The sequence below is a fragment of the Pelobates fuscus genome, chromosome 3 (genome assembly GCF_036172605.1).
Source record: "Pelobates fuscus isolate aPelFus1 chromosome 3, aPelFus1.pri, whole genome shotgun sequence".
NCBI classification, from domain to species: domain Eukaryota; kingdom Metazoa; phylum Chordata; class Amphibia; order Anura; family Pelobatidae; genus Pelobates; species Pelobates fuscus.
Genome location: NC_086319.1, coordinates 220906686 through 220930050, shown reverse-complemented (window position 1 = coordinate 220930050; position 23365 = coordinate 220906686). Strand labels below are relative to the sequence as shown.

The 23365-nt window shown below is 45.3% G+C and overlaps 1 protein-coding gene across 1 annotated transcript in view; it reads left to right on the top strand.

Moving 5' to 3' along the window:
* Nucleotides 1-363: 363 nt before the first annotated feature.
* HBP1 (HMG-box transcription factor 1) overlaps nucleotides 364-23365 on the top strand; it is a 48085-nt gene continuing 25083 nt past the window's right edge. Inside the window, exons 1-5 of the mRNA XM_063448093.1 lie at nucleotides 364-443; nucleotides 14858-15041; nucleotides 17159-17390; nucleotides 18473-18608; nucleotides 22575-22686. Coding sequence (XP_063304163.1) covers nucleotides 429-443; nucleotides 14858-15041; nucleotides 17159-17390; nucleotides 18473-18608; nucleotides 22575-22686 — 679 coding nt within the window. The 5' untranslated portion in view covers nucleotides 364-428. The remainder of the gene's footprint in view (nucleotides 444-14857; nucleotides 15042-17158; nucleotides 17391-18472; nucleotides 18609-22574; nucleotides 22687-23365) is intronic.

Below are 23365 nucleotides of genomic sequence, written 5' to 3'. Positions count from 1 at the left end.
TTTCACTACCATCTATTATCATAACAAGAACAATTTGATACACGTGTCCCACTGACTCTTGTTTACAATCTGTTGACTGAAGCGCTAAGAACTCTGGGGGATGTATTCATTCCTCACTTGGTATTAATTACATCACGGGGGGCAAGCACTACAACTCCCATAAACAAGACAGACAAGCTGCTCCGTCTTATGTTGACAAAACATTCCGGAGCCAACCAATCGGCGAGCCCGTCATGTCCTGATTGTCAGCTCATACAGCCAGTAATCACGAGCCTCTTAGATCAGCCCCACAACCAATAGTTGTTGAGCATAACTTTGCACCAATAGAAAGTAGATACAGCGAGATTGACAGGTAGTAGAGCCAATAGGATTCCGCATTGTCTCCTAAAGCCTGCCCCCATGGGATTTTAATGGGCAGAGATTAGGTAATGGCGACGGGTTTGGTAAGTAGAGAAAGAAACTTTGTGTTGACAAGTTGATAACTGGCGGTGACAACGCTGACAGTCGGGGGGCGCTATGCCACGGGGTGGCCGGAGCCCCTGTGCGGTGTCTCGGTGTGTGTTGTGCCCGGGCGAGGCGGCCATGGCCGGACACTGCTTGTGACGTTCATTGTTTTTGTCAGTCAGTCTGTGTTGTTGTTGTTTCGGGAGTTCGTTCATTCATTTCCGGCCTTGACAGCTGCTCCCCCAGCCGCCCGGGCTCCGGTTATTAGACACTGCAGGCAGGTCCTGTCCTAGGTCGGCTCCCGGGCTTGGAATGTGTCTGTCAGCCTTCCAGCTGCTGTAAATAGAGCCACTGCCATTCAATGGAGCCAGCCTCCCCTGCCCCAACCGTGAGCATTCAATGGAGCCAGCCTCCCCTGCCCCAACCGTGAGCATTCAATGGAGCCAGCCTCCCCTGCCCCAACCGTGAGCATTCAATGGAGCCAGCCTCCCCTGCCCCAACCGTGAGCATTCAATGGAGCCAGCCTCCCCTGCCCCAACCGTGAGCATTCAATGGAGCCAGCCTCCCCTGCCCCAACCGTGAGCATTCAATGGAGCCAGCCTCCCCTGCCCCAACCGTGAGCATTCAATGGAGCCAGCCTCCCCTGCCCCAACCGTGAGCATTCAATGGAGCCAGCCTCCCCTGCCCCAACCGTGAGCATTCAATGGAGCCAGCCTCCCCTGCCCCAACCGTGAGCATTCAATGGAGCCAGCCTCCCCTGCCCCAACCGTGAGCATTCAATGGAGCCAGCCTCCCCTGCCCCAACCGTGAGCATTCAATGGAGCCAGCCTCCCCTGCCCCAACCGTGAGCATTCAATGGAGCCAGCCTCCCCTGCCCCAACCGTGAGCATTCAATGGAGCCAGCCTCCCCTGCCCCAACCGTGAGCATTCAATGGAGCCAGCCTCCCCTGCCCCAACCGTGAGCATTCAATGGAGCCAGCCTCCCCTGCCCCAACCGTGAGCATTCAATGGAGCCAGCCTCCCCTGCCCCAACGGTGAGCATTCAATGGAGCCAGCCTCCCCTGCCCCAACGGTGACCATTCAATGGAGCCAGCCAACCCAGCCCCAACGGTGACCATTCAATGGAGCCAGCCAACCCAGCCCCAACGGTGACCATTCAATGGAGCCAGCCTCCCCTGCCCCAACGGTGACCATTCAATGGAGCCAGCCTCCCCTGCCCCAACGGTGACCATTCAATGGAGCCAGCCTCCCCTGCCCCAACGGTGACCATTCAATGGAGCCAGCCTCCCCTGCCCCAACGGTGACCATTCAATGGAGCCAGCCTCCCCTGCCCCAACGGTGACCATTCAATGGAGCCAGCCTCCGCTGCCCCAACGGTGACCATTCAATGGAGCCAGCCTCCGCTGCCCCAACGGTGACCATTCAATGGAGCCAGCCTCCCCTGCCCCAACGGTGACCATTCAATGGAGCCAGCCTCCCCTGCCCCAACGGTGACCATTCAATGGAGCCAGCCTCCCCTGCCCCAACGGTGACCATTCAATGGAGCCAGCCTCCCCTGCCCCAACGGTGACCATTCAATGGAGCCAGCCTCCCCTGCCCCAACGGTGACCATTCAATGGAGCCAGCCTCCCCTGCCCCAACGGTGACCATTCAATGGAGCCAGCCTCCCCTGCCATTCAACAGCCAGCCTGCATTTCCCCAACCCTGACCATTCAATAGAGCCAGCCTCTATTGCCATTCGAAAGAGCCCCAACCTTCATTAGCCTCACTCCCTGCCATTCAATACAGCCCATTTCCTTTACCCCATGTCCTCTAGGGGAGCCAGTGCAGGCTAGTTAGCCCCAGGAGCCAGCACTCTCCGTCACATAGAAACATGTATTGGTATAAATTGAGGAAGGTGTATGTGATGCGGGGGTCAGGTGACTTGATAAGGAATCGCACTGAACTGAAGATGAATATATTCCATCGACGGGGTTTTAATATCCTTTGTCCTTAGAATAGCGCGAGCAGCTATTGATACGTTAGGGGTAATGCATAAATCGTAATTCTGATGCAAAGTTCTATAAATGGAATATTCCACAGCTTGTTCCACATTTAGAACTCTGCCCCTGAATGGCTCTTCACATATAACTCACATTGTAGCAAATTGATGTTCGATCAGTTTAGAAAGGGGTAAAGAGGATATTTATTTGAAATTACTTATATTTGCGAACACAGCAGTCTATAAATGTTATTCGCCTTCCTTCAGTGTTCGCGTATTTAGTTCTCATTCCTGCTTTAACAAGAGCATGTCATACATGCCATTTATCTCCGTGCCATTGAGAAACAGCCTATATTCTCGGATATAACAGAGTTGGGCATTACTGTAAATACCAGTACTTCGTTTAGCGGGCAGTTTCTGTAAAATGACAGTGGAATGTAGGAATGATGTTGTTTAACCCGACAGGTAGGAGCAGCTCTAGGTTTGTAGTGGGCTGTCATGGAGAAGTGTTTTTCACATAGGATTGGTGGAGCTAGTTCTTTGAAACAGTAAGGAACATTCATTTGTGTTCTACATTTATAGCCTATTTTGGCAGGTTACCTTCAAATGCAGCGCACAGCTCTAAGGTAAACGTTAAACAGAATATTAACCCTTGGCAGACTGAGACCTGATCGAGAGAAATGTGGAAACACGCTCTCATAAAAGCCTTGTATTTTCATATGTTTACAAGAACAAGGGATGTCCACTAATAAAGGTTTGGAACGCCATCTTCTTGAGTTAATCTTCCTCTGTGTGGTAGTAAGAAACAATGTAACGTGCTGTTCAGTTGTTCTTGGAACGGCTAAACGCTGGGTTTAACCCATCCGTTGATTGCCATAGAACAAGCTTAATCTTGTGACACTGAGGAATCCGTGTTATGCCTAAAAGAATGAATGGGAGTGCAGTACGCATGTGCGCAGACCTTATAAACAAGCTATCACGTGATGGAAAGGCTGGACTTTGTTCCTTTTTGCTCGGAATGTTTCAGTTTCCTGTTCTTTACCCATCTCATTTAGGCCCTTTAATCCGAACGACATATGGAAACTTCTTTACTGGGGGGGGAAAGGGAGTCTTTCTTTCATACCGGTACACTCTTATACTAGCCAGACAACTTTATACATTCAGGTGGCTTCTCATGCTTTACATTTGAACGTGATCTAGGGTTTGCTTTCTAGAGACCACATCCCCATAGCATGTGTTAACATGATTAGGTCCACTCATTTAGGCAGGGACTTGTTGGGTGTATAGTTTCAGTTTGGTTGATGGAGGCGCAGTTTCCTTCCTTTTTTATACATTGTTACAAGTGCTCCGTTATGGTGAAGGGGCACATCCACTAAATTAGAAACCTGTTTACAAAGTGTATGCTAAAACTGACTAAGTTGGAGACTTTTTTTTTTAGTTTTATTTTTTTTTCCCTTCGCCTCAATGTTTGTCATGAAGAAAACAATTTTATTTTGTTAGTCAGTTTAGTGAAAAAAAACAAGCTTACATTAGTGAATGGCGATGAGGGAGAGAGGAGGAGGTATAGTTGGTAGAACATGTAGTGGAAGAGGAAGATTGGGGGGGGGGGAGGAGGAGGTATAGTTGGTAGAACATGTAGTGGAAGAGGAAGATTGGGGGGGGGGGGAGGAGGAGGTATAGTTGGTAGAACATGTAGTGGAAGAGGAAGATTGGGGGGGAGAGGAGGAGGTATAGTTGGTAGAACATGTAGTGGAAGAGGAAGATTGGGGGGGGGAGGAGGAGGTATAGTTGGTAGAACATGTAGTGGAAGAGGAAGATTGGGGGGGGGGGGGAGAGGAGGTATAGTTGGTAGAACATGTAGTGGAAGAGGAAGATTGGGGGGGAGGAGGAGGTATAGTTGGTAGAACATGTAGTGGAAGAGGAAGATTGGGGGGGGGGGGAGGAGGTATAGTTGGTAGAACATGTAGTGGAAGAGGAAGATTGGGGGGGGGGGGAGGGAGGAGGTATAGTTGGTAGAACATGTAGTGGAAGAGGAAGATTGGGGGGGGGGAGAGGAGGAGGTATAGTTGGGAGAACATGTAGTGGAAGAGGAAGATTGGGGGGGGGAGAGGAGGAGGTATAGTTGGGAGAACATGTAGTGGAAGAGGAAGATTGGGGGGGGGGGGGGGGGGGAGAGGAGGAGGTATAGTTGGTAGAACATGTAGCAATGGTTTGCCCTCTTGCTAGGTACTTGGGGTCCTCCTGTGGCCAATGATGGCTTCTGCAGATCCCACTGGCCATTTTTTGGCTGCTCTCAACCAATATATGCAATTCTGAGCATAGGTATATCTAGGTACTCTAGTTCTGGGCTGGATAATGATGCCCCATCACCATATCTTTTATTTTTCTTCATAATGAAACACTGCACATATAAACTCCAGACACCATGGCCATTTTAAATCTAAATAGTGATAGTAAAATGTGTATTTTCTTGAAATGGCTGCTAGAGCAACCCACTCCCATCCTGTGTTCATTAACTGCTCAAAATGGCTGCTAGAGCACCCCTCCCATCGTGCAAAGAATGTCATGTACTAAGATGGCGTCTCCTTCCAGAGAACCTCACCCAGAATGCTGATGATGTCACACCCTGGGGGAGGTACAGTAGACCAGACACTTGGCATTTACCAATTAAAAACTTACTTTCCATGTTATCTCATGTTCTGCATATGATGTATTTATGCCTTTTTTTATAAGGGGCTCCCCGCCCCCCTGATTAAACATTCTGAAGTTTTTCATCAACCTGAAACTTGTGTCTCAGTGTGATTTTACTTCAGAGCGTGCACGCTTTCTATTTTAAACAATTTTGGAAGGGAGCAGATACTCCAATAAACAAACACTTGGTTTGATCCACAACAATGGTGCTTTGTGTATCTCTTTTTAAAATGCTTAAACATTATTGGCAGGACCCTGCTATGAGGGTTATTTACTAAAGTGATAACTTTGGAGAATTCACTGTGATTTTTTTTTTTTTTTTTTTTATTTATATTAAAGGTCAACATTGATGAAATGGAGAAATTCTGTAAGTCTGCTTTTCTTTCAGTTAAAGGGACACTATAGGCACCCAGATCATTTCAGCTAAGTGAAGTTGTCTAGGTGCAGTGTCCTTGTCCCACTTAGTCTTGCAGTTTTTGAGAAACTGTAATGATGACATTGCAAGACTGCTTCAATCAGACAGCCACTAAAGGCAGTTCCTGCTGGTTAAGCAACTTTTGGTTGCCTTACACTGGACGTCCTCATGCTCTGCATGAGGACATCCACCATCTGTAAAAACCCCATAGGAAAGCACTGAAGCAATGCTTTCCTATGGTGAGGGTGCTTGAGCTGAGCTGTTTACACTCTTTATCCCCCACTGTTAGAAGAGGAAAAAACAGATATTTGTTAAAAGGAGGGTACTATAGCGTAAGGAATAAAAATGAGTATTTCTTACCATAGAATCAGTTTAAGCTACTCTGCCTTAAGTTTGACACTTACTTTGACATTTTCAAGTAAATATAAATTCAAGTTGTCCGTTACTCCCCACATTACAGCCCCACTCTCACTTTCCTCTTTCTTTGCTAAAGCAGCATCTGGGCTCCCTTACACACATCAGTGTATTTTACCAGTGAGTACTCTCACTTGCACACTCCATAGAAGGCTTGTTCCCTTGCAGTCTATGGAGCGGAGTCAGGGGTTGTCTTTTGATCTTGTGAGAAGCAGAAGTTTGGTATATGGACATGTAATGTTGGAGTTAATACATACCATACAAACGTCTAAGCAACAGGTCTAATTTGTGGGTCACCATCGTGCTCTGTTCTATCAGGGCATTGTACTGTAAAAGATGCAGTGCTACATTGTCTATTTTCACAACAATGATCACAGAGAAACATGGCATGCAATGGAAGTGCACTTTTTTTTTTACTCCAAAAGTATATGCAGTTATTCTACTGTGATAAAGATTGCATGAAATTCAATCTTTAGATTACAGGCTCACGTTAGGCACATATAGTGCTTATGTAACTGGAGTCTATCATGTTTATGAAAGTGACTATTTCAGTAGCACTTTTTTAATTGAAGCAAAAGCAAGTCCATATGTTTTTTTTTTTTTTTTTTGTATATATCGACTAAACTGTAAAATAAATAAATGGAATGTTTCTTTTTAAGCAAACCCACAAGAATAAACATTTGAGAGATTTGTGTAAATTATAATGCAGATTATTTTGATAAAACCTTTTTAAAGTTATGGGTGATGTATTTGACAGGAAAAGTTACATATCCTATCTTTTTAGGATAGATGTTAAACTAACCATGCCATGCATCCCTACACCTGAATTTACAACAGTACACTAAAATGAATGCTAATTGGTATACTACTACACTTACAAATCTAGTACTGGCAAGAGATTATCCAAAATACAAAAATGTGTGCATTTTCCATGTTTAAATCTTGGATTGTAACATAATTCTGTATTAGCAGAACAATTGCCTTACCTTCACTAATAGTTGCTCTTGAACCTGTTGACATCCCTACACATTCCTCTGCAATTCTTTATTTGCACTGTAATTTGTTTCTGTAATACTGCCTTATGACCACTGGATGTCACTGTTTTTAAATAAATTTAGAGATTAGCTTGGAACATAAAGGGATATTCTAAGTGTCCTAACTACAACAGCTGAAGTAGAAGTGAACGTTTGTTTGCCAGTTGTTGTAGTCTGGTAAATTCACTTATTCGTCAGCCAAGCCACAGTACAGCAGCTAGGCTTTCAGCAGCAGGTAAACCAATGATAAATTATTGGCTTGAAAAATGGCTTATTCAAACCAGGAGAACTGCACCCACAGACTCTTTAAGCACCCTAGCCATTACTTTTTAGGGTGCAGAAGCTGGATGCCGGTCTCCTGGCTTACAGGAGGCTTGGTGCTCGTGTGTGAGATGGCAAATTGTTGCAATATTGTTTGCGACATTAATGGGGAACCATGCCAGGGTACTGTGATCATCATAACCATTTAAATGGGCTAGTGTAACCCTTTAAAGCAAGCATGTCGAACTCAAAGACTAGCACGGGCCATATAAACAAGGTTTAAGTTTATGTAGGCTACCAACAAAAAAAACTTAAATTTTCATAGAAACTTTATTTGATTTATTTTGAAAAGTACAGTATAAATAAAATTTAAAAAAACAGCATCCCCCTCAACTAAACCCCTGGACTCTTTAAAAAAATAAAAAAAAAATTGGCCAACAAACAGACTTGACTCACATTGCCGCTGCCAGTATGCGACTCTGGAGTTCAGCCTCTGGTATACCCCCAATAGCGCCGTCCACACCCTATGCCAAAGCGAATTCTCCTACTACTCCTTGAAACCCTGTGAAGGTGGAGCATGTTGACGTCACATTGGAATGTTATGTGGCGTTGCGTACCTCCGTGCAACTCCATGTCCGCCACTGTCCAGCTGCGGCTATCGCATCACTGACAGGCACACATTTACACATTCTTGCACACACTCACAAATCATTTTATTTATTGCTTCCTACATTCGGGAGTTGATGTGGGGCCTCTCCATGGGGTCCATCTTTTGTCTGGAGGTATCCCTCACTGCTCCCTCGCGCACAGTTATGTCATATTCCAGCATGACTACAGAGGGCGCACGCAAGGGAGCAGTGAGAAGCAGGAAGAATAGACTGACCTCCCTCGCTGCAGCCAGTGTCCTCTCGCCCCAGCCGGGTAAATTTCAGCAGAGTAGGCACCTGCAGTGCCTTAACAATAAGCATGTCAAACTTGTGGCCGCAAAGCTTTTCATTGTGGGTCGCATGCGGGCTGCGAGTTTAACATGCTTGATTTAAAGGAACACTCTCAAAGCATAACAGCTCACTGTAGTAGTTATGGTGTTTCCTGGCCTGTGCGCTGCTCCCAGGCTTGTTGGAACTGCAGAAGCTGGACTTCAATTTTTGTTCATTATTGGGGTTTGTGCAGATTGATTGAGGGCTTTCAACTGATGCTCTCAGCCAATGAATAAATGCCAAGATGCTTAAGATGGCATCCTGCTTGAGAAAACAAGAAGCAGCTGACAGGAGCCAGGTTCATGTAAAACCAAATTTTGCGAGTGTGAAGGCTTATGAAACAAACATGATTTTTGTGGTTAGGTTACATCGCAGCTAAAAGTGATAAAATGCTGAGGAGAGGAAAAAGCTGTGTAGCAAAGGAGTATGAGTGCAGTTGTTAAAAGCCTTGCAATAATTTCTCAGTACTTTTCATGTCCTTTGTTAAAGGGAAAGTTGGGGCATCAGCCTTATGTAAATGAAGTTGTTATGGTGCCAGGAGGACACAGGCTCACTTTCCTCAAGGGGTTAAACTGTTCTCAAACGTTTTAACCTCAAAGTTTGCTCCAGTGCTTCCCACCACAGCCAGCATCTGGGTTCTGAAATTTTAATTACAGAAAGCGCAGCGTGCCGCCAGGCAGGGGCACTTCTGATTGCCTGAGCAGTCAGCTGACTCCCCATTCACAAAACTGGTTTGGAAAGAAACTCACGTTTTCCAAGCCAGTTTTGTGAATAGGGAGTCACTAATTGGCTGGGAGTGTCAGCTGACTGCTCTCAGCCAAACAGTGCTGCCCCTGGATGTGTCGCCCCCTTGGGGTTAAACCGAGAATGGTTTAATACCTTGAGGTAAGAATGATCCAGAGGCCTCCTGGCACCATTACTACTTCTTCTAGATGAAGTTGTTTTAGTGCTTGGAGGGCCCATTTAATTTTCAAAGTATGATTTGCATGTGGGGGACATATAAAAAATGTATTCCTTACCAAATTAAATCCAAAGTGTGGGTATGCTTAAAGGAGATTATTTAGGTAATATCTTGAAATTGTTTTGACAACCCCCCACCACCCATGCCTAGACTGAGTCCTTGCTGACTCCTCTTTGACTTCTTATCCAGTCAAATTCATTATGGACAAGAACATTCACAGCAAGCACTGGGCTCCTCCAATCAAATGCTTCTTATAGAGAAGCTTTCTGTCCTGAAGCTTCAATTAAATGTTTGCCGTACCCATGCAATGTGTGAGTATGTCAAACTACAAGAACAAAGTCTGACTCTGGGCTCAATAAGGAAGCACCAGCTAGATCAGGGGTAGGCAACCTACGGCACTAGTGCCATGCACGGCACTTGAGGTGTCTTTGCACGGCACTCAAGGCTGCTAGAGCCAAACAGGGTCTGGCCTATCAGGAGTCTCAGTGAAACTTCAGATATCTGCTAATACAAAGAGGTAGTGAAGGACAATCCTCAATTTATGCATTGCAGCACTTAGAGGAAGTGATCTCAGATCAATTCCTCCCAGCACTTGTGAATGGGAATCCACACTGTAGTAGAGCAGCCCACAGCTGATGTTGCAGCTCCTGTCCTTGACCTGTACCTGCCCAGGCTGGTCCCCACTGGAACCCAGGGAAGCCACCCACACTGCTAGATATACACAGACCTGCAGAATAAGCCTTCCCTCATACAAATAATACGAACAGCCCACACACAAACATACACACAATCCCCACAAACGCAACACCACTAACAATCCACATACATGCACACAATCCCACATGCAGCCTCTCACATGCAATACCCCAAACAGCCCCACATATACACACCCTACCAAACACACAATGTGACATATCCACACACAATTCCACAAGCAGCCCTCATACACATCCCACATTCATATGTATCATACACGATACCATAAACTACTAATGAACATATACAATATAATAGCTCATATACGCACAAATACAACAATACAAAGCAATTACAGTATAAATAACACAAGCAGAATACGGCAGCACACACACCTCAATTTAAAAAAATAGGATCGGCAGGGCCCTTTGAAGGAATTTGGGGGCCCCAAGCAAAATGGACATGGTGCCCCCCCCCCCCCCCCCGCACGCAAAGCCTACAGGAACCACAGCATAGCCATACAGTTTAAGTTCACCCACACTTTATATAAATAAAAAAGGTTTACAGTGTAAATACTGCTGTTGCATATAATGTGCATAAAACTTGAACATTTTCAACAATTACAAATTCCCTGTGTTCTCCTCACCCCCCTCCCTGTGTTCGCCTCACCCCCCCTGTGTTCTCCTCGTCTCCCCTTCTCCTCACCCCCCTCCCTGTGTTCTCCTCATCTCCCCTTCTCCTCACCCCCCTCCCTGTGTTCTCCTCATCTCCCCTTCTCCTCACCCCCCTCCCTGTGTTCTCCTCATCTCCCCTTCTCCTCACCCCCCTCCCTGTGTTCTCCTCATCTCCCCTTCTCCTCACCCCCCTCCCTGTGTTCTCCTCATCTCCCCTTCTCCTCACCCCCCTCCCTGTGTTCTCCTCATCTCCCCTTCTCCTCACCCCCCTCCCTGTGTTCTCCTCATCTCCCCTTCTCCTCACCCCCCTCCCTGTGTTCTCCTCATCTCCCCTTCTCCTCACCCCCCTCCCTGTGTTCTCCTCATCTCCCCTTCTCCTCACCCCCCTCCCTGTGTTCTCATCGCCCCTTCTCCTCACCCCCCCCGTGTTCTCCTCATCTCCCCTTCTCCTCACCCCCCCCGTGTTCTCCTCATCTCCCCTTCTCCTCACCCCCCCCGTGTTCTCCTCATCTCCCCTTCTCCTCACCCCCCTCTGTTCTCCTCATCTCCCCTTCTCCTCACCCCCCTGTGTTCTGCTCATCTACCCTTCTCCTCATCCCCCTGTGTTCTGCTCATCTCCCCTTCTCCTCACCCCCCTCCCTGTGTTCTCCTCATCTCCCCTTCTCCTCACCCCCCTGTGTTCTCCTCATCTCCCCTTCTCCTCACCCCCTCCCTGTGTTCTCCTCATCTCCCCTTCTCCTCACCCCCTCCCTGTGTTCTCCTCATCTCCCCTTCTCCTCACCCCCTCCCTGTGTTCTCCTCATCTCCCCTTCTCCTCACCCCCTCCCTGTGTTCTCCTCATCTCCCCTTCTCCTCACCCCCCCTCCCTGTGTTCTCCTCATCTCACCTTCTCCTCACCCCCCCTCATGTCCCCACCCCCTCCCTGTGTTCTCCTCATCTCCCCCTCCCCCTCCCTGTGTTCTCCTCATCTCCCCATCTCCCCACCCCCTCCCTGTGTTCTCCTAATCTCCCCTGATCCGCACCCCCCCTCCCTGTGTTCTCTCAATCTCGCCTTCTCCTCACCATCCCCCTCCCTGTGTTCTCTCAATCTCCCCTTCTCCTCACCATCCCCCTCCCTGTGTTCTCCTAATCTCCCCTTCTCCTCACCTCCCCCTCCCTGTGTTCTCCTCATCTCCTCACCCCCGTGTTCTTCTTACTCCTCCCCCTCCCTGTGTTCTTCTTACTCCTTCCCCCTCCCTATGTTCTTCTTTCTGCCCCATGTTCTTCTTACTCCTCCCCCTCCCTATGTTCTTCTTACTACTCCCCCCATGATGTTCTTACTACTTCTTACTTACTCCCCTCCCACCCTCCCTGTGTCCTTCTTATTCCCCTCCCCCTGTGTCCTTCTTACTCCCCTCCCCGTGTCCTTTTTACTCCCCTCTCCGTGTCCTTTTTACTCCCCTCCCCCGTGTCCTTTTTACTCCCCTCCCCCGTGTATGTTCTTTTTACTCACCCCCCACCCTCCATTCTTCTCACCTCCCCTTCCCTGTAGCGTGGCCGAGCTCAGGGTGCACTTCCTGTCAGTCCGTCCGGGAACAAGAAACTGAATCTCCTGTACCGCGTGGTACTCGGCCGGACTGACCGGAGGAAGAGGAGCTCGGCCACGCTACAGGGAAGGGGAGGTGACAAGAGAGGCAGTGCTGCAGCCGCCTGAGGCTCTCTATAGAGCGCTCAGGTGGCTGCAGTCTTATAGGAAGCGCCGGCCCTGCTTGGGGGCCCAGGCCAGCTCGGGACCCAAAGCAATTGCTTGGTTAGCTTGCCTGGTAGCGACGAGCCTGAGGATCGTCACGCTACGGGACATAACAATCCTATATCGGCACAGTGCTGCTAAAAGGTTGCCTACCCCTGAGCTAGATGCTGTCAGTGTAACTGCTGCTAGAAGTGTATACATTGCTGTATCTCCAAAATGGCAGTTTTGCATTGTGGGATAAACCATCAGGGGTACTGCACATGGACCACTTTCTGTTCAATTAAAGGCATACTGAGTGACAATATACCTGGCATGTTGTGTATTAGGGAAAGCAAACCAGAGGCTTCTGCATAGGCTACATATATGTGATATGAGAAAGCTGAGTAGGATAACGACATGTAAAGGGGCGGTTGTATGGTGCTTCGGTGAAAAGCCTTCCATACAAAACCAGCTCTGTATTCACACAAAAAGCCTCGTCATCACCTAAATAGTATATAGCGCAGGAGTGCATATGTCTAAATACACCCATATGAACACTGTAGAGAGTCACCTTTTTAACCTGGCTAATAATTAGAACATACAGTTGTGATCCCTGTCCTATATATTCTTCGTGTAAACGGACAGAGCAGCATATACAAAAGAGATTTTGATAGTCAGTGGCTGTGTGTGTTCTCACCAATAAGTATTAATGCTCTTTAAGATGTGGCCACTTTCTTACCATGTACCATGTTTGTTCAATCCTATGGAATCTCTTGAAAAGTGAAAAATGTTTTTCAAAATGTGTGGATTTTATTTGTACAGGCTGCAACCAACCAAGCCCAGATGACTACAAAGTTATGTGGTCCGTACTCTAAAGTAGTTAAAGGACCACTATAGGCACCTAGACCAATGAAGTGGCCTGGGTGCCAGGTCCCTCTAGTTTTAACACTGCAGCTGTAAACATAGCAGTTTCAGAGAAACTATGTTTCCACTGAGTGTTCATCCAGCCTCTAGTGGCTGTCTCACTGACAGCCACTAGAGGCCGCTTCCGCGATTCTCACTGTGAAAATTATAGTGAGAAGACACTGACGTCCTATGGGTGGTTTGAATCCGCGCGGATTTTGCCGTGCATGCACATTCGGCGCTGACGTTGGCAGGAGGAGGAGAGTTCCCCGGCAGGGGGGGGGGGGGGGGAAATCCTTTAACAAGGAGGGAAATGCAGACATTGCATGTTTATTAATTTTCTTTCAACTGATTCTAGTACAGACATCAACAGACCTTTGTGGACAGTCACTATGGCTGGCTGTCGATTCACTAGAAATTACACATTTGTAATAAAAAAAAATAAAAAAAATCATCCTAAACTATTTATATATTTACAATATTTATATATTCTTATGGCTTGACTGGTGTGTGTATTTGTGTTTAGCAATGTATTAACTATCCATTTACTTCAGGTGCAAGGGGTTTTCACTCATACCTTTTCCCCTCGACAACTGTTGGTGTGTGTGTATATAATTATTTAATTGTTTTCCCCATAAGATTTAGTACATGACAGCACATTTAAGTTCTGGTACAGCCGGTGTACACAATGCAAATGAGGAGGAGAACAGTACACTTGGTATGTACTTATTCCCCCCACCCCTCACGCTGTGCTTAATGAAAGAAAAGAGAAACATTTATAACAGTGCTTCACAGGGAGCTAGTATGGAGGAGCCCAGTTCTAGGAGTGAGTGCGCATTTCTACTTTCAATTTTTTTAATTTTCTTTCATCCAGATGAACATGTTCATATACTTGTAAAATATGTTTGCAGTTATGGAGTGTTCTTTGCAGAATGTGAAGGGGAAAAAAAGTTTTCAGTTTCATTCCATTCTGCAAGAATAGCGGGCTCAAATGAAAAAAACTGTTTGTTTATTGCAAAAAAAAAAAGGAACATGGATACACCGCGCCAAAAATATATTTATAAACACTATATACACTTAATACCTTATACATAGACCACTGAGATATTTAAATTTTTCCGATTCACCTCAAAAAGAACCAAAAACAGAGCAAATAGTGCAATAGTCTAATTCTATAAAGATAGTTGCTCAGATTGCTGTAAAGAACTCACTCACATTATTCAGAGCCATCTCCAAGTTCTGCTGAATTGTGCACAGACGGCATAATCCCTGTCTCAGGATATGTGTAGGTCAAAATTAGGTAGTATCAGCAGGACTGTATTGTGTGAGGGGGGTGGGGAAATGTATTTATTTAAAATATATAAATAAACATTATATATAATGTTGATTAAGTGATATTTATATCCCCCATCTCTTCTTACCTTTGCTAAGGGATGGGGTCCTTGCTGCAGGCCATGGTGGTCTTTGTGGTGAGTGTACTCTAACCTGCAGCTCCTGGAACTAGAATTCACTCTCTAGATTGCACGGTTAAGGGGACAGTGCATCCACACCACTTCAATGAGATGAAGTGGTCTGGTGCCTACAGTGTCCCTTTAAGGTATCTCCTTGACACACTGTAGACTCAAAAGACTGCTTGAATGTTTACACACCATAAACAGGAAATTAACAATTTAACAGAATTCTAACACTCTCTTCCAGTTGAAGTACTATAATATGGTGTGGGAAGTAAAGACAAAGGACATGCCCAACGCAGTGCAAAAAGTCCAATTGGTAATGGAAAAAAGGTCTACAGTAATAAATGATTCATTGGAAATGCTAAAGTGCAATGAACGTATTCCATCTTCACCAGGCTATGAATCCTCTGATGATCATATGGAACTTGGTAAGGCTTGTAAAATTGTATATTATGCACTCAAAGCCCACTGGTTTAGTCAGGATACTATTTGTTTCGATGTTACTGTGATGATGCCTAAATCCAGTAAACACAATGTTGAACAAATGTTGATATGCCCTATAAAATACAAAATTGATAAAAGAACACATGACTGTAAGTGGTGCTTTTAAAGTTATTACACTATAACACTTACACGCACACGCACACTCACTCTCACTCTGTCAGAAATGACCAAACCTGTGATTCCCTCGAACACACTTTTGGGTCCAAACGTCATCGCGAACAGAACTTCCCTCTAACGAAGTGCTCAGCCATGTCATAGGGAAACTATGGCAACTTTGTATCGCTCAGTTATTTTGTTACCTTGTAATACAAAGTTTTCATTTGAGCTCCCTCCTTGCTTGATTTCTGGACTCTGCTGACTTCTCCAAACCTTTGATTACTGGACTTGCCACCGACTTTGCTAACGGATTCTAAATTGTTTGCCTGTATTCCTACTACACAATCACTCTGCCTGCTTTAGTTTAATCCATTTTAAAGATCACCTGCTATTTCATCTGCTTATTTTCTGGACCTCAACTACCATCTCTCCCTCTACAACTGTTTGCACATAATCCATTAAGGTATTCATTTTTTTGTTTTGTTCCTTTTTTGTATGTGTGTGTGTGTGTGTGTGTGTGTGTGTGTGTGTGTGTATATATATATATATATATAAATATATATATTTTATTTTTTGCAATTTCAAAGTGTGCTCCAGGGCTATGAAAGAGAAAGGACCCTTTTTTTTTTTTTTTTTCTTTTTTCTTCAAGTGCCAAAATGGTCTAAAACATTGCAGAGATTTAGAGGTGTGGGGAAAAAAATTGGTCCAAAATAAGAAGACACCTGAGTCCCCTAATTTAATTGTTTTTTACCGTAAATTTATTTTTCTCATGTTCGAAAGATAAGCCTAACCACCCTCCCAGGCCAGGTATTCTAAAACATAAAAAAATGCCTACAAAGATCTCTCTTAATGCCATTCTGTAATCTATTTGCAGTTTGTTTGTTTGGGTTTTCTTCAAACAATCTGATTGCTGCATGAGATCAGTTTGAAAATAGCAAGTATGGTTTCTACCTGGTTGAAAGTGATTACAGTGAAGCATGGTTGAAGTTTATCAACTACCGTATATACTCGAGTATAAGCTGAGTTTTTCAGCACATTATTTGTGCTGAAAAAACCCAACTCGGCTTATACGCGAGTCAATTGTCTGTATTATGGCAATTTACATTGCCATAATACAGACAGGGGGCTGTGGGGGCTGCAGAGCTGTTACTTACCTCTCCTGCAGCTCCTGTCAGCTCCCTTCTCCGTTCAGCACCTCTGTCAGCTCCCAGTGTAAATCTTGTGAGAGCCGCGGGGTCATAGTGCAGCTCTCGCGAGACTTACAGTGGGAGCTGACAGAGGAGCTGCACGGACCGGCGCAGAGGAGGAGGGAGCTGACAGGAGCTGCAGGAGAGGTAAGTGCTCTCTGACAGCCCCCCTCCCCCCACTGAACTGCCAATGCCACTGGACCACCAGGGAAGGAGAGCCCCCCTCCCTGCCATGTATCAAGCAGGGAGGGAGGACGAAAAAAAAAATAATAAAATAAAATATTATTTTTTATTATTATTATTAAATATTATTATAACAAATTTTTAAAATAATAATAAAAATGCCCACCCCCCACCAAGGCTCTGCAACACAAACACACACTGCATCATACACACACACTGCATCATACACACACACTGCACTCATACACACACACTGCACTCATACACACACACTGCATTCATTATATACACACACTGTAAATAAATATTTAATTTAATATATTTTTTTTAGGATCTAATTTTATTTAGAAATTTACCAGTAGCTGCTGCATTACCCACCCTAGTCTTATACTCGAGTCGAAAAGTTTTCCCAGTTTTGGGGGGTAAAATGAGGGGCCTCTGCTTATATTCGGGTCGGCTTATACTCGAGTATATAGTATATTGAAATGAGTATAAATACAGTCAAATTGTTCAGTGAATAGAGCCTAGATGTGTGTGTTTTTTTTTTTTTTTTTAAACTGTGCTTGTGTTACAGACGATCTTCCAGAACTGCAAGCCGTTCAGGCTGATGCCACATCACCTGAGATTTTCCACCTAGATGCAAATATTTCACATCAACAATATACAGTGCCTTCATGGAACCAAAATACCTCAGATATGCCTGAAAGTGCCTATCCATATGACAATGGGGTCAATTGGCTGACAGAGCTGGCTAACATAGCAACAAGCCCTGAAAGTCCCTTAATGCAATGTTCTTTCTACAACAGGTAAGCACTTTCTATGCTATTTTAATAAATTATACAAAAACAGATTCTGTAATACTAAAATAAGTCAAAATGCATTTTATTTAGTTATTTCTCCTTCATTTTTGAGAGAAAAAAATCTAACAAATGTAAAAGATGTCCTCATTTGTTTTACTTGTTTGTATTGTATAAAAAATGTATTGGAAACTACTCAATAATATGTTGTCTGCCAAATCTGTTTTGAAATTGTAAATGGTTCAGTTATTAATTGTTTCATGCAAGCTGTGTACTGCGGTGAAACTGCTTTTTAGCTTTGCATGAGCAGCAGTGCGGGACTGGAAGGAACAAAAGCACTTTGTTACATGCTGATATCATTGAGAATCTTGGAACACCTGTGATTTTATATTTAAGATATCACAGGATATTCAGTCTTGGATACTGTGTGGTTACATTTTTTTGCATAGCACCTGCATTTTCTGCAGTGCTGTACAATAGGAAAATGACAAGCTTTTTATTTTAACAAAACATGTATGACATGGGAACAGTATGTGAAGAGGGCCCTGCCCAAACGAGTTTACCATCTGAACCTTCTACAGTAGGCATGGTCAAATATTACATATCCCATGATGCTTTCTGATTTGTAAGTTGGAAAGAGATCATGTGAATTGAAGTTGTACACCAGCTCTACATTTTTGTTTCTCCAGATCCAAAGGGACTAGATGTTTTTGGCACGGGCATCTTTAGATACCAGGCGGTGACTGAAATCTCTCCACAGAAATCTCTCTTTGAAATGTTCATTGCTCCATTTTATATTGAGATGTGTACATTACATGGCAGGAACAGCTAGGACTATCTGTGTTCACAGAACATATCTTTTTTTTAGATATGGCAATTGAAATATTTTTATTGGTTTACTTTTGAATAATGCCATAGATATGATAAATGCTGAAGTGGTACTTTAATATTTGTCAGTAACTGGTTTTCTTATTCCTTTCTTTCTAATATTTCCTTCTTTCTGTCTTTCTAACCCTTCCTCCTCTTTCACCCATAGTGCATTATTGCTTTGTTTATGCAGATTTAAATTATGTGGCTTTTCTTTATTTTAGGTCATCACCAGTTCACATAATTGCTACCAGCAAAAGTTTACATTCCTATGCCCGGCCTCCACCTGTTTCCCCAGACAGAGAGACCAGAACCTCCAAAAGTCATTGGAAGGAGGAGCCATCAGTCAGACACCAACGAGTGGGTTTCCATTTTTTATTTTTTTTTTTTATATATAATTATTTTTGTGTGCACATGTTTTACATAGCATCTTTCAATGCCCCAACAGCACTAATCAGGCAGTTAATTAGACATTTCCAAGTTACAAGGCATTCGAGTATCCTGCACATTTTTGTTTTGTTAAGCACGGTAGATTACAAGCTAAGTGAAGCTATAGTTAGTTAACAGTAGGTACACTATGCAGATGGGATTCAGAGAGATATTGCCGCTGAGGTCTGACAGATAAGCCTAAACTTAGTGTGGAAAAAACTAAAATAAAGATAACACATGGAATTTCTACTTAGCATTGATCTGATAAGCAATGTATAGCGCTGTCGAAAATCTAGACCTAGACCGAAGAAAGACAGTGTTATTTATGAGAGGAGTGATAGCAGGTCATAGAAGGTAAAGACCGGAGGCTTATGCTGCATAGATGGTATTATTTATGCTAAACAGTCAGGATCAATTGTCCGCCGAGTTACCGCTCCGTACCATTGCACTGCTTGTAAGTGATAGTCCCCTCACCCCTGCACTTCTCTATGCAAAATGTATACTGTATGTCTGGCTGACCATGTAGCTGACCAAGAGAGAGCAGGGGGAGGACAGTCCTTAGCTGGAGTGATGAATGCTTGATTGTGTAGGTATGTGTCGGCAGATACAGGTGGGGTGTCGCTGTTGATTCTGTGTGGAATCGTTCATGAGTCAGACTGAGTAATAGGCTGTAATCAGAAATGCCAAGTGTTAGGCTCCACTGAGTTCCCACCGGAGGGATCATGCTGTCTTCTGCATGGTGTTGCTGAGCTGCTTATGCAGTAGGCTTGCTGTGTCTCGTGGCTCACCCTTCACCAGCCCGATGTTGCTGTGAACGGAGGCTTGATTAGAGGGCTGGTCTGGTATGCTCCACTCCGCCAGCCCCAGGCTCTGCTTGAGCGACCGCTCGTGCCTTCGGTTCCGGTTCCAGTTCTGGCCTGGCTGATGGTGTGTGCCTGGGGCTGTGGTTCGAGGAGCGTAATCAGAGCGCTCAAGGTCCAGGAAGGCTGTTGCGGAGACCAGGTCCAGATCCTGGGTATGCGAGTCAGGTAGGCTGGGAGTTTGCCTTGGTGTGTGGCAAGGCTCTGCTGCTGTGTTCCCTTGTAGTGAGGAGACAGGACTCGGGTACTCTCGATGTGGGCCTTTGGGTCACCATGTTGCAGGCCTTGTACACGCGCTCAGGCATCCTGTCATGCCGCCTGAGCTCCCTCCAGTGGGGGCCAAGATAACTACCCCTGGCCCAAGGGGTGGGGGGGGGAGAACCGGGGCCTGTGAGTCGCGCTGCAGGGTTGTGGCATGGCGACCAGGCTTTTGAGTAGGGCAGCGGCCGTCTGCCCCGCGTCTTCCCCGCGTCTTCCCCAGGTAGGCCGCATGCTCCGAAGTCTCGTACCTCTGGGGCCCCGAAACTCCTGATCTTGGAGTCTGCGGTGGTGCCAGCCCTCTCCTGCACGCTTATATGGGCTATTCCTCCCAGTTTTCGGCAGCATGCCCATGATTTTTATCGGTTGGAGGTAAAATTAGTTGGAGCTGGGGGCCGGGCCGCCGAGCTGAGCGGTCGCAGGACAGCTCAGCTCCTGCAAAAAGGGTCACAAATAGCCCACAAATCGAGACTTTTGGGGAGAATTACCGGCGAATTACTGCGACCCTCGATGAAATCGGGCTGCCTGAGCTGAGGAGAGGCTTGCTCTCGAAGTTGTAGTCCCTCGGAGGATGGGGCCCGCTGCAACAGGCGGGACCTATGCTGGCGGTGAGTGAAGCGGACGGCCGCCGCAACGCTATCCTGCCCGACGGAGCCCGACACGCATGGAAAGCCTGCGGACCCGGTGATTCCGGTCCAAGCTAAGCTAAGCCAAGCCAGGCTAAACAGCTCTCTGTGAAACCACCGACATGTAGCCTGAGACCCACACACAAGATGGCGGAGACCATGTGCGCAGAACAAGCAATCTCGAACACAGGTCTACCAGCAGTCATCACTTACTCTCGCACACGGGGTAATACCAAGCAAAGGCCCACACACCCGGAGATACCCCTGGCATCTGACGCATCACTTGTGGATATCGCTGTCGAGAGGCCCGTTCACTCTTCATCTGAGCTGGGCGCTCACAGGGAGGAATCCCCCCCCCCCCCCACAGCCTGCCATACACCCAGGGAGAAGCTTGGGATCCGGCGGAACCCTGGGCCCACGGACCTGATGATGGGTCCAATGGCAAAGGGCGCGAGCACCTATACAGGCCTCAGGCCGAAGACAAGCGGCCCTCGGACGCAGAGAAGCCACTACAGGGAACATGGCGTAACACCCGCCCACAGCGACCGCCAGAGGAACCGAGGTACCGAACATGCCTATCACCCAGTCTGACTTCCCACAGAAGCAACAGCGACACTCCACCTGTATCTGCCGATACATACCTACATAATCAAACATTCATCACTCCAGACCCACTCCTCTGTCCCTCTCATAAGCGCAGTAAATCCAGACCCCAGCGGCGACCGAGCTTGGGGCAAGAGGACGCAGGCCTGCATACCAACCTAGGACTGGGGAGTCACCCTCATCATCACCCGTACTGCGGCGAGGTACAGAAGCCCAGCAACGGACACGCACCACACACACACCTGCAGGCTGGCACCAAAAACCTGCATGCCAGGAACCGGCATGGGTTGAAGGGGACTGGTTTGTGGACACATAATACCTTTTCTTTTTATCTTTCACTGCAAGGACTCTCTCTGGTCCACGCACTGGTTAGCCAGAATACGCACTGGTAATGAAAGGGATACTACACAGAAGCTTGCTACCACTTATGTCTCCCTACTTACTGCATGGTATACTATTATCTAAGTTGAAGTGCTGCTGTTGCTAGCTAGACTAACGTGATCTCATATATTTGCATGTCTCTAACTCAAATGTAACCTTATCGTTTTAATTTTACCCTGTCTCCCGCTACCTAGCATGTACAGCTCCTACTTAGTGGCTGTTCAGAGAGCATATTATCAGTTAATCGCATACTGTCATACCTGCTAGCCGAACAAGCATGATTAGATAGGCATGCGGTAAGAAGCTACTGCCATGTCATATTTATAACGCATAAGCCTTGATTCTTCTGACATATAACTGTCTTAACTTATGTGATGTTTCGCCTATGGTTCTTCACATTATTATCTTTACTACTATGACCTCACATATTACTAATTAATGTGCCTAAGTTTTGCATAGTCCACTGTTACCCTCTAATAGTCTATTAGAATAGGCATTGATACTAGCTACAACACGCTTTTGTTAACACAATTTAAAAAATGAAGCATCCTCACTCAGGAAATGTAATTTCTCAAGCTACCGATGTACTTACCCTCTAATGTAATCCGTTTTTGCATTTCCCTTTCTTTGTTTCTGTACCCCATCTAATATGCTTCAATAAAAGAAAGATTGACAAAAAAAAATTAGTTGGAGCCTCAGGGCCATGCGACCAGTCAGCATGGCGGTCAGGCCCCACCCCCCTCCATTTTTATTTCTATTCTTTCTTCGGACAAAGCACTTTTAATCATCTGCATTGAGTACCACTTTCTGTTTAGAGGAACACTACAAGCACCCTAACCAGTGCAGCCTGCTGTAATAATTATGGTGCCTGGAATTACACTGGCACCTTCACATGGTTGGTAGTGAAACTGTTTTAGTACGGTTTAACAAGATGCTTGGGTCTCACCAGTAGAGACGTAAATTCACCAATACCCCACTCAACCTCAATATGATGGGTGTGATATGTTTTAGTCTGTGAGTCCTTGCAGTATTGTTATGCACAGGACCTACATGCACAGTATGAATGGAAAGTTTTATATTACTTTTAATCAATTGGAAAAGTACACCTAATCTTTTTCAATTATTAATAATGCTTGCCATATTTTTTTTTTTTTTTTTTTTAATCCTAGGCACATAGTGAATCGGAGTCTGGCATATTCTGCATGTCCTCATTTTCTGATGATGATGATTTAGGATGGTGCCACTCTTGGCCTCTTACTGTTTGGCATTGCTTTTTGAAAGGTAACATTACCATGATATTTTACACTACCAACACTGGATGTAGTAAGTTATTAATGAACAGAATGCATTTAGCAGTTAAATACCTTTGTTTATGTGACACCTCCCCTGGCTTTGAAGAATATTTAATTTTAATCAGATTTAACAGCACATAGTGTTTTCTTTAGAAGGTTTTATCTCCTGCTAGGTTATTTGAACTATAATCACACACCGGTGGCTTCTGCAGTGATGAGCAGGGTACAAGATATTCTGAATTAAACAGACCGTGCAATAAATTAAGTTTAAATATTGGGTCTTTTTTGCAGGAGATGTATAGGTCACATGCAGGGGCAGTGTTAATAGAGCTGCATAAACAAGCTGATTCAACTCCTAAATAGCAGATAATTTAGCCGTTAGACTGCAGGTGTCAGACAGATTCAAAAACAAAACAAACACTAACAACTGCTGGTTGCTCTGGAGCAGAAAAGGTATGAAATGCATTGGAGGATATTTGCTCTTTTTCTAACATAAAATGCAGTGCTGAGGGTCTAACAACACCTTGTTGTTTTTTAATTCTTTATTTTTGCTAGTTTTAGCAAGGCTAACAAATACAGTAATATAGTTCACAATCACTTATGTGACAATAGTTGCACACAGAACATTGCAATATCTTTTGAGCTTTGAATCCAAGTAACATTGCATT